Genomic DNA, 12,066 nt, shown 5'->3' with positions numbered 1-12,066 from the left:
CTGCTGAGCTTTGTGGAGCTTGCCCAAGAAGTGTTGACTAAAAATAATATATGTATAGGTTTGGGGTTTTTTACCTTTCTCCCATGTGAACAACAGATTGATCAAGTCTTTTAAGTCACCTGCAAAGCACTCTGTTAAATCATACAATATGGCTTTAAGCCAGCAAACGATGCTGGTTTCAACCCCTTTCTCTCAAAGGAAAAAACAGAATCCACTCCCAGAGCTTCCTTGGCTGTAACAGAAACACCACATCACCTGTGGAATCACCATGAATGCAGGCTGTCAGCCCCCTAGCTGGGGAGATCAGGCACATCAATAAAATATTCATCTCTTACAATTAAGTTGTGAGTCTATTCATCATATACCTTTCAGAATCACTCCATGCAGGAGAGAGAGAGAGAGATCACCAGGATTAGGCAGTGTTATACGAGTCACAAAGAGCAAATGGAAATGAAATCACTCAGAAATCATAGCTGATTTTTTCCAGGGTGTTTGGAGGATTTTGCCATGTATTCACATGAACCTGTATCTTTTGATGGCATTAATGCAAATGACACAGAAGCATTAGAACTGCTCCCAGGGCTCATTACCAGTTCACTAAGCAAAGTTAGACCATTTCACAGGCATCTATTCATTTGCACATCTGAGGATCTAGTACAGAGCTGGAAGTCACAGACATGATCCCCAACTGCTCTAGATTGCCTCAACACTGCTAATTTCACCAACCCCAGGACAATCAATGCCAAATGAGGATATGCCCCAAGGAAGGGTATGGGTTTTGGTTTTATCTGTCAGTGCAGTTCTCTTACACCATTTCCTCCTGCTGATATGCAAACAGCGCTAAGCAGAACTGTTCATGCAGCTGATCAGAGAAAATTCGTGTGGAGATTATGAAACTGATAAACAAACCAGCTCAATGGCTCTTGTGTCACAAGAGGACCCTCCTTGTTACCTTCAGAGAAAGTGCCCCACCACACAGCCCTTTCGAGGCTGCTGCCATAATACTTGTGAAGAGGTTTAAGCTGAGGGCAAGTAAGATCAGTGGAAGAACAAAGAAATAAGGGCTGTTGGGTGAGACAGGAGCAGGGAGGAGCACTTCCTAGGCTCAAAAGAAGGAATCCTCTTTAGCAGCCCCCTAATTTAGTGCACGTGGATGGAGATTACTGGAACTCTTACTCCATTTCTACCCTTAGGCTTTCTTTCCTCAGCATCCTGACTATCAAGTTATGTGGTCCCAATTACTGTCACATTCCAGATCCTCCCTACAAACTGGGGTGAGTTCAGAATTGCTCAACCACTATTCAGGCTATGTGGAGGGTAAATACAGCATCAGCCTCAGCTTCAAAATGTCTCCAAGTACTTTGTCATGTCTCTGTCTCCTCAACCAACCAGAGGAGGAAAGGGGACAAGGCTTTCTTTTCTCTTTTCTCTCCTGCTGGGTATGCTTTTATGCACAGGTGATGGTGTGCATATTGGGAGTGCCTGGAAATCCTGAACAGGACTGCGATGCCAGGCACGGTGCTAAATGGGGGGGTTGGAAGCAGCATCTCACCGGCAGTGTCCTCTGAGAGGGATCCCTAAAGCTGCAGCTAGCCTTTGGGGGTCATCTCTAGATGTGTTGTTAATTCTGCAGCCATTCACACACAAACCAGCAACAGAAGATCCCCTGGAGGAATGATACCAGTTCTTCTTGCGCAGCATGCTGTGAATGCTAAGCAGGCTCATTTTGATTTCAGGATCCAGGCTTTCCCCTCCAGGTAAGTTAAAGAGCCCACTTCTTGTCAATAAACTGCCAGATCAAATGCTCCAGGCACAGAGAAAGGAGGAGGAAAATGGCTTTGCTTCTTGCCTTTTATGGGCCAGCGTGACCAGCGGAGCAGAGGACAGCTGTGCAGGGGAGGAGCGCTCCCTCCGCCTTTGCTGAGCTGCTCAGTTAAATGCTGCTGCTCTAAGTTTCAGAAAAGGAAGCACTCTTAAAAGGCCCTGCAAATACACCTCCCTTACTTGTCTCTATTTATACAAACCCTATTTTCCTGGAGCAGCTCTTCAAGAAAATCACTATTTCATTCTATGACATAATATCTGCTTTTGCTGGATTTTGACTCATCTGCCCAATAAATATTAGAGCTTTGCAGAACATGGCCCTTCTTTTTCAGAGCAAATTTAATGGGTTTTTGTTTTCCTTATGTATACACAGTTGACACTCTCACTTTCAGCATAATTCTCTTTTTGTTAAAACCTTTTGCAGGCTTTCAATTCCCCTGTCTCATCCTTTGTCTCCAGCCTCTCTGTTTTTCAAACAAGTAACTGAAGAGCTCAAACTTCAAAACACCTTCCAGTCAAAAACACATCTGAAAGTGATACATCGCTGAGGAAGTTTTCAGCTTCAGCAAAGCTGCCCATGTTGTCAAGATGACATGCAGAAAATTCACTGCCTTTAACCCTTTCTCTTCACAAACTAACTGCAAGCCAGCATAAGCTGAAAGCTTGTTAGGTACTTTTGACAGAAGTTTGTGTGGCATTTCTCAGACTGTAAGTAATGCCAGCCCTCTGCACCACAGACCCAGCTCTCTTGGCTGACGAGGCTGGGTGCTCCCCATGTCTTTAATCAAGTCATTCGTGTTAGCCACCTCAGAATGGATTTAAGAACATAACCTTTGGCTCCCGGTTCAGAAAATCCTGGTCATTATATTGTTTCTATTTCCTGATCCCATGTCTCTCAAGTCACAAAAGGCTTTCAAAGTTGGCTGCGTAAACATTTACAATGGAAAAACTTATGCAAATGCGTGTTAGTAGACATTTTCACAGCACCTTCCCTTTCTATAATCCCCATCATCGCTCTGTAAAAATATTTTGCGTACCTACTGGTTACAAGGCAAATCAAAGGGGTCATACTAAAAACACTCAATGGAAGCAGCAGTCTATTTAGTAAAATGTTCCCTGACTTGCAACTCGGCCCCTCAGCCCACGCTACGCGATTGCCCCTCCTTCCTCACGTTGTCCTGGCTATTCATTTGCAGCCACCCTTCTTTCCCTGCTCTCTCCAGAAAAAAAACTCTGCCCCATGTTATTACAAACAGCTGAACAGGCAGGCACAGAGGCTCTCTGTGCTTCCTGAACCCCATTACCCAGCCACTGATGTCTGACGGTCCAACACCTACGCTCACAGGGCAGTCACCCCGCCCCACGCTTCTCTGCAGTCGGATCCTCTGCAGCAGGCTGTGCTATCACCAGAAGTCTGACCTCGGAGACAAGCAGTTTGACCAGAGTTATAAACAGCAGCACCACCTCTACTACCGCAAGAAATATCCTTTCAGAAAGAGGCTGCACTGAGAAACCTGCTTGTAATTTAATGTGGCGTAAGGGTGAAGGAAGCTTTATTAATCTGCTGCACAATGGCAGCAAAGAGGATCTGACAGGTAGAACAGGGTCCCACAGAGGATCTCTTGATCTCTTCTAAGCAGAGAGCAGCTCTCTTATCTCTCTGTAACCCAAAGTCAAATACCTCAGACTTCACCTACTGACTTCAGCCTCCTCTTGCCCCTGCACTCCTGCCTCCAGGGATAACACCTGCCCCTCATAAACCCAGGGCAGGAGGCCTTGCTCTCTGGCCCCCACCCCCAACCCAGAACAGAGCGGGGGGGGGGGGGGGCAGGGGGCAAGGCTGCCAGCACTTCTCTCCTCTCCCCATTTCCCACATGAAATATTTACCCTGTGAGCCACATCAAGGATGCAAGTAGAATCACTGATGTGCCGGCTGTATTACGCACAGCTCCAGGAACTATTTCAAGCCTTTTGCTGAATGGGACATGACATCGAACAAGCAGGTGAGTCAAACACACACTGAACCAGAGCAAGAAAAGTGCCTGGGAGGGTACTGAGCTCAGTACTTGAGATGTTAAATGTAAATACCTGACCCAAGCTGCTAACAGGCTCAAAGAGGTCAAGAGGTTATTTTCTCTCAGACCACAGCCACAATATCTTTCATTATTCTCTCCTTTTGAATCAGGGGCAAGAGTAGGGTGAGCAGTACAGCCGTAAAAGCATATGGGTTTGTTCAGCCTGGCACTGCTCCCAACCCTTCCCTACCCTGTGTCCCAGTCAGGTGAAACCAGCCATGCTCTGATGTGGGCAGGACCTTCCCGGTGGGTACAGCGGCTGTTTGCCTCTGTGCTGGAGAGGGTGCGCAGTGGGTAACTCTGCACAAGCGGGGATAAAAGTGTCCGCGTGAAACGCGAGTTCAAAAGCTGTACTTACAGCACGCAGAGTGCATATGCTGAAGCAATTGACTCACTGGCCCGCACAAGGAAGCTGCCATCCTTGCCTACTTTGGAGAGCAGGTCTTCGGCTCTGGAGCGAGTGATGTTGCCGTGGTACCAGCCCTGATCCATCGCTGGAGCTGGAGGAAACCTGAATGCCAATACAGGAGTGCCAGAGCTGCCCGTGTGTCTGTGTGTAACGATCAGGCAGCTTCAGCTCACCAGCTTCCTGTTTCAATAGTGCAGAGAGGGAAAGGAAACTCAGCCGCGGACAACTTCCTCAACTCAAACAGCTCAGAGAGTGAGCATGACATGTTCCTGCAGCCCCTGCTCTCCCTCTTCATGCTGCAGCTGAAGCAACTACCAAGCCCATGTTCCCTGCCTTTGCCTCCCTCTTCATGTCCTAATACTGTGTCAAACAGTCCCAGCTGGGCATCTTTTCTGCTCCCCCACCAACTCAGTCCCACAGGCTGTGGTGGCCTGCCGACCCATTTACAATCTCTTGCTAAACCCTTGGAGTTTCTACCTTCTCCCTGTCTGTGTGTCCTACCCATTACTGGTCTCCATGGGGAATAAATAAATCTCAGACTGATCAGAAACACACCATGCATTAGGATACTTAGCACTGACTGCCCCATTCCTGCTTTGTCTAGTCCTCACACCTAGCTAGGAGTGAGGAAGGGACTTCCAAGAACAAAGAAATAAATTACCTCTGCACGTTTCCACGCACAGAAGCAGACTTCAAGGCTGATGTGCTCTGGGAATTTGTGACCAAAGCTCCCTGTCAGCTACTGTGAGATGGATTCAGAGAGCTTTCCTACTCTAAATCCCCAAAGGTAGGATGCAGCAGAGCCATGTCTGGCAACCTGCGTCAGAGGGGAGAACTGGAGCTTTCACTTCCCTTTTCTTTGTCTGTACATCTTGCCCCTTGTCTATGCCATGTGGCACGTTCAGTGCTGCATCTCCAAGGCAGCATGAGGGGCACATTTGCAGCAAGCATGGACATCGCTACAAGGGCGCTGCAGGCATGGTAAATTTGGTTGCCTATCCTGTACCTCTCTGTCTTTGAAGGCGGCACTTTTGCACATCCATGTTTGAGCTATACCTAAGAGCAGCAGCTGAGCTGGGACTCTGCCTGGGACTCAGAGGACAGAGAGGGGAGTTCCCCGGAAAGGCGCAGACACTCTATGCAACCCTCACCTCCCAGAGCCAGGAGAAGTGCTGGAACCATGGTACCTGGATCACATATGGAGTGCTGCCCCTGGACACAGCAAGGCAGGAGGGAGCCTGTCACTGAACTGGGAGAGATGAGAATTTGTGGACACGGAGAGCGAGAGTGAACCAGTAAAGCCCAGCATTCACCCCTGCCAGCCTTCCTGGTGCTTTCAGTTATCCAGACAACTGCTCTGCAGTGTCCAGCTTAATCTGCCATTGAGATTAAACTGTGGGCACCAGCAATTCAAAATTGTGCAGCCAGCATAGGACCCTGCTAAATGGGCAGAACGGCAATGTGCAGGGCTTCCTGTCCATGCTGAGCAAGCACTGTCTACAGACCAAAATTAGCTCAGCTGGACCTGCCCTTCAGCTTCACCCAGATCCACATAGGGCTTTAGGAGCCAAACTCCCATGGATTCAGGTGTCTAAATGGAGTCAGATGATGAATGCCATGAAGCAGCTCTGCACAGACAGTAGCTGTAAGCTCTTGAAAGCTACAAAGTGGTTACAAACCCTATTCTCCCCACTGAGAAGAGAGACTGCATATGGCAAAGGGTCTCTTCAACTCCTTTGACATTCCTGCCTGGCCATAGTGTACTGCTAGCCTCATCTGTACCAGCTCCTTGTGATTTCTGATACTTACAGAAGCTTCTCTGGAGCACAGCTGCAGCAGGAAGCAGAACAGTTCTGAATGTTAAACCATTGCCTGACCTCACAGTGCTCTCCATGCAATGGACCCATATGTGGATGCAGTGTGGACAGAGCTGCTGCACGACATGAGTTTGGCTGGAATGAGACTGTGGTTGGAGAGTTTGTTCTGACCTACTGCAAGTTAACACAACGTAACAGAGAGGTGCAAGCCCTTGTTAGACATCTGAGACCGATTAGCTGTATTCTTAACTCCTATCCATCCTGCCACCAAGTTCAGTTTTTATCAAGCTACTGCTATTTCCTTCAAAGGTGTGAATCCTCTGTCCAGCCACATGTGACTTCTTGACTTGGAGACATAAACAAGGGGGTGGGATCCAAAAATATGTGATGATTGCAGCAATAAGATGTGCAGGCTGGTTTCTGTATTTCTTGGTCCTAAAAGAAAGCACAGTACAGCTCCAGCTGCTCAAAAGGTAAATCCCACCTCCCCTAACATAAACAGCTCTGTGATTCCCCATGGCTTACTCGCAACACTGCCTGAAGAGGAAATGGCGTCTGTTTTACTTCTCATGGTGCAGGCATGTGAATTCTGCAGCGCTAGAGAAAGACTGATCCCTGAGTGGTCAGCACATAAGTGTGTGCATATCCTGAACTACCTGATTCCCAAAGGACGACAATAACTCCTGTTGCACACAGAGACACAAGGCTGTTCTGCAGGAGATGCTTACACCATTCATTTTCTTTCAATTTGTGCCTGTGTCAGAGAAGGCTGGTGAGTAGACCTGAGGAAGAGATTAGAGAAGTTATCTGGAGATGAGCTAGAGTGTTTGCCTTGGGGCGGGGGGGGGGGGGGGGGGGGGGGGGGGGGCACAGTTATCCGCCCGCACCAGTTACATGACAGGTGAATACTACAAACGTAGCCAGCACAGCCCTAAGGGTTCCACAAGGAATAGGATGTACTTCGAACAGTCTACACTGTCATCCCACAGTCAGGACAAAGCACCTCGTAAGAGCTACCCTTGTAAAACAAAAGAATAACGGGTACATCTGTCAGACAAATCCAACCCAGACTCAGCAGAAGCTTTTAGTTAACTGCAGCAACATTTCATTTAAATTTACTTGAGAGAACAAGGCCACAAAGAACTAGGACACATCTAAATGTTGGATAACAAAAAATTGTATCCCTGGCAGTCTATGAACAAAGCAAACATTATTTTCCCCCACATTAGGGTATTATTCCAAGCTGTCTCTCAGACATTGCAATAACCATTTTATCTATACTGGGTTTGCTACAGATGTCCAGGTAGTATTGTACCAGCTGGCTGTGAACTCACCAGACCCAGTAGATAAATACTGTTTGTAGCATCATTCAGGATGCACAGTGGTAACCCAAAATCGCCACACATACTCAGGCTGTGCACTGCATCAGTATGGGCACTGCCAGGCTTGGTCAGATGAAAAGTTCTCGAATATGCATTTTCATTTCATGAAACACAAGTACTTCATAGTATGCTTGATGAGGTAGGTTAAGTCTATAGGACAGCAGTTAGCTTTGCTGAAATCTAAATGTAACATTCCCTCATTAGGCATTAGTAACAGGCTATTGGCCACAAACATGTATTTAGACTCTGGCCTGCATCTAAATAGCACATGAGTAATACCCACAAAGTACCAGTTAGTTGAGCTACTTCATGCTACTCCAACCCAGCATGTTACTGACCTGCTGCTTGGGAAAGGCTCAGCAAATTACAGGTGTATATGTGAAGGCCATAAGATCTCTTCACTCCCCTGGTACCTGCAGCCTCCAGGTGGCTAGAAAAAAAATCAGGTCCCCTTCTCCCACTACCCTCATAAGCTATCAGCAATAAAAGGCAAGGGTGGGGACACTGAGTAAGCAGAGACTCACAGACCAGAGCAGTGACAGTGCAAAGGATCCTATGGGACCTGCTAGTGCTCCCCAAAGGAGGTGCGTTCTGAGAGCACTCTGGAAAGTGGGTATTTTTCCTCACCATCAGAGCAAACAAACATATTTTCCTTGGAGCCATTCCACACGCGTGCATGCACAGAATACAGCACACAACCACAGACTGGTTTGTAAAGCAGCATTTTGTCTAGAGACATGGGTAAAACTTTCCTAGCTCCATCTGCTCTGACATGTCTCCCTTGGTACCCATTAATTTCTGATCACTCCCCATGTCTACTCGCTGCATAATGCTTCCTTTCAAATCATATCATAGCCTCAGAAGAGTGTCTCTCTCACCAAAACCGGGGCCGTTTCCTTCAGAAACCTGCTGAAAATCTGTCTACATTGGAAAGACTTCTAGCTTGAGCACTCATGCTCCTCTGGGCTTGGTCAGGTCCCCTTCCTCTGACACCTGTGCCTTTGCAATTTGCTGGAAGCGGGGCAATGTTATTTGTTTGACACACTGCCTCATATGCCAATAATACTCCGTAATAACAACAGCCGGGCTCACAAGACATTGTGTTGTCAGTGGTAAGAGCAGTTGCTGTGTGGATTATAGCTTAGCATTGTGTTAGAAAGACCAGCAAGTACTTCCCCTCCCGACTACACATTGGGAGCTCCCTCTGCAGCCCTGTCCTGATCCTGCAGTTTCGGTACAGGCAAAATGCCACTTCTCCCACTTGCCCTGCCCCCAGACATGGTGGGGTCCTGGTGTCCTGCATGGGTCCTGTTGTCACTGCCAAGGGAGAGGGAACAGCTGGAGCACATGAGGCTGCGGTTTTCTTACACATGAGAAACTGCAGCTTCCCAATGCAGCGTAAGCAAAAGGGCAAGTAAGCAAGAACACGCAGCACGGGAAGTAAGGAGAAAGCTACGTTAGAAGTCCCTGGGAACCCGGCAAAGCAACCCCAAATCCACTGCAGAAGTGGGCAAGGAATATTCCAAGAGCAAGGCAACCCATGGCCTTGCTGAACAAGCTAGAGTTGCCAGCAAGTCCTATGCTGACTGCAAGCAGCAGTGCACCTAGTCAGAGCCAAAGCAGTGTTCGGAGAAGGTAACTGCAGATACAGGGCAGTAAGCTCGGCGTCCTCTCTAGCGCTTTCCCCACAGCTTACTAAATACAGCTCAACATAAAATCACTGCCATCTGTTCCCATGCAGTCCCTATGCTGTCAGCACACATGTCCCTAGTCAGGTCTCAGAGGCCCCGAGGCGAGAGGCCCTACACAAAGGTCATGCTTGTTTTGAGCTTGTGATGTTTAAGACGCCAGCCAAAGGGAAAGGCAAGAAGGGAGAACGGGCAACAGAAAACAAAATCAAACACATACTCAGTTTTAGTATGTTTAATAGACTTCACAGACTACAGATGCCACAAGCCAACGTCAAACTAAGGGTACAGGAAGAGTACAAAAACCCTTTTGCTGAAAGATGAGAAGTGACAGTGAAAGGAAGTATCAGCAAAGGTGCTTTCAGAGGGATGCTGACGGAGAGGGTTGAACCTCAACGCTCTGATGGAAAGGCTTGCTTCAAAGTGAACATTACAAAGATTATCTCTTCACATTGTTGGTGGGTCCCATATTCAAAGAGGCAGGAGAACAAGGGTGAGCCATCTGGCCCAACCCCCATGTACTGCAGGTCTGAATAAGCACACAGGCCTTTGAAGAGGATACTTGGTTTTGTCCAGCGTGCTGGATTTAAAGGGCTTTTGTTGAGGTAAATTCCTAAATCTCTTCGACCCTTTGGGTCTGTAGGATGAGCATAGAGCAACCAACTATCTTGGCATCCGGCATCGGGGGGAGGTGGGAAGGCAGTAACACTTCCATGACATCCAGAAGGAGGTTCCACTAGCATTTCAACCCGCTGGCCTCCCTCAAAGTCCACCCCGTGGTTGTAGCTGACAGCCTGGATTCTGGCTCCCCTGCTGCTCCTTGCATTGCAGTAGAGGACCCTCCTGCCACAGGTGTGCACCTCTGCTACCTGGCACTCCACTGCACTTTCCTCCCCCACAAAGTTCCCCATCTCCCACGTGGTCCCGTGGTCAGAGCTGATGAAGCAGAAGGCATGAGGGGTGGGGTGTTGCTTAGGGTCCAAGATCCGATAGGCATAGGCAGGAATCACAAGGCTCCGGGCCTTGTTGAGCAGTTGCAATCCATGACCCGGCCCCACTGCAAAAGTGGCCCAGTTCTTGTACTCGGTGCTAATGGTACTGTTGGTGACGTCCTGGGCAGTGCTCCAGGTGCGTCCTTGGTCCATGCTAGTGACGTAGCAGAGACGTACCAGGTTGATCTTTGTCCTGAGCTGATGCTGCTCAGAGATCTTTCCTGGGACAGCTATGAAAAACAGGATCAGTTTTCCTGAGATCTCATCATAAACAGGACAGGGATTCATAGATCGGTGGTCTTTCAGCTGCGCACTAACAATGGTCTCCATACTATTCCACTGCCAGGGCCCGTGTGAAGGGAGACAAGAATTAAACAGACCATTACAAATAGATCCACGTTACAGTGTGAGGATGCCTGGATAAAAGTTACAGAAGAACATGAGAAGAACAGAAGATAAGCAAGTTAGTGGATAGAGCAAGAAATGGGAAGACAATATCCTGGCATCGCCAAATGCAAGTGAAAATTATTTTGATGACATGATGCACATGCACTTCACCAAACAGGTGGGTTATGTCCTTTTTGATTACTACTCACGGAGGAGCTGATAGCTCTGTATCTCAATGTAGCTAGAGTCTGATAACATTGTTTAAAAATCTACAGTAGCTGAACTTCCAGAAATTCTCACAAATGTATATACACATATGACACACAGACATGCCCAGCGGTCAGACTGTGCTGGTACAGACACTGCGCTGTGCCAGTGCTCCTTAGGAAGTCAGCTAGATAACCGAGCCTTTTTCAACTATCCTGGATGCTTACAAATTCCTTTCCATTCAGACTCCTATTCCTCCAGTTTGATCCGTGTGTGAATGGGTATTCCAGCCAACACCGAGGCACTTTGCTAGAGCTGACTGCATGGCTTTACACACTCTGGTGTGGAAATTTGGACCCTGAGTTGTCTGACAGAAATTAGGTTGCAGAGCAGGTATAACTACCCTCCAAGCCTTGTCTGTCTTTAAATGAATAGCACATAACACAATCACATTTCTAAATTAACATTGCCGTTAGAAGATTATTCCTACATAGCGTTGTTGGCTTGGTAAAAGAAGCAATAGTTTCCAGTAAGATTATACTAAATTAGCTTTTCTACCTTAAAATGATTACCCTTTTTTTGGTCATGTCTTACCTTTTTTTGAATATTTAATATTTCCATTTTAAGGAACTCTAGCATGTGAACACAAATTACTAAGTTTATGACCAACAGAGCCCTACTTAACTGAATTACAGCGGGTTACACAAGATGTTAACTGAACGGTATTACACTGCAGGTGCACTGAGAGGCTGCTTCTGCTAGGCAGACTCTATCTGTTAGGAGTCTATAATCCAAGACAACCAGTCACCAATGAAGGATTGGAATAGAAAAACATTCCTCCCCCTTCAAGATATTAATGCATTTGCAAATACAAAAAATGATTCTAAATAGAGTACCAACACCTCAGTCACCCAGCAAGATAACTATTAATAATGACTGGTAGATTAGCAAGGTAGCCATTTCACTGGCACAGACAAATCAGACAACACCCTTCTACATGGGGAGACTAGCTGCTCTCAATTGTCTTTTAAACTAAAAAATAGTCCTAAGAAAATAATCACTTATTGCTAATTCACTCCTCCCCATCCCTATGGCACTCCCCATTTCTGCCTCTCATCCACATCTTTGCTGTTGCAACAGGACTTTTGTCCCATCTCTCTATCTGCCTCCCCAGATCTGCAACGATGGGTCAAAGCCATCCACAGAAAATCTGCTGCACCTGCCCCACTTTAGTCCCTCCAACAGTTGCCCAATCATTGGGTTGAATCCCAGTAGTTATAACGAC

The 12,066-nt window shown here is 47.2% G+C and overlaps 2 protein-coding genes across 9 annotated transcripts in view; both read right to left on the bottom strand.

Moving 5' to 3' along the window:
* INPP5D (inositol polyphosphate-5-phosphatase D) overlaps positions 1-4,485 on the bottom strand; it is a 56,725-nt gene extending 52,240 nt beyond the window's left edge. For all 3 annotated transcript variants that reach the window (XM_027808933.2, XM_055723217.1, XM_027808932.2), the window contains exon 1: positions 4,258-4,485. In XM_027808933.2, the coding sequence (XP_027664734.1) occupies positions 4,258-4,391 (134 nt within the window). In that variant the 5' untranslated portion in view covers positions 4,392-4,485. The remainder of the gene's footprint in view (positions 1-4,257) is intronic.
* Positions 4,486-9,414: 4,929 nt separating this feature from the next.
* The window catches only part of NEU2 (neuraminidase 2), a 32,715-nt gene continuing 30,063 nt past the window's right edge, over positions 9,415-12,066 (bottom strand). For all 6 annotated transcript variants that reach the window (XM_027808937.2, XM_014281943.3, XM_027808936.2 and 3 more), the window contains one exon: positions 9,415-10,526. In XM_027808937.2, coding sequence (XP_027664738.1) covers positions 9,588-10,526 — 939 coding nt within the window. In that variant the 3' untranslated portion in view covers positions 9,415-9,587. The remainder of the gene's footprint in view (positions 10,527-12,066) is intronic.

This window comes from Falco cherrug, chromosome 11 (assembly GCF_023634085.1).
Source record: "Falco cherrug isolate bFalChe1 chromosome 11, bFalChe1.pri, whole genome shotgun sequence".
Classification (NCBI taxonomy): domain Eukaryota; kingdom Metazoa; phylum Chordata; class Aves; order Falconiformes; family Falconidae; genus Falco; species Falco cherrug.
This window is presented reverse-complemented; position numbering and strand designations above follow the sequence as displayed.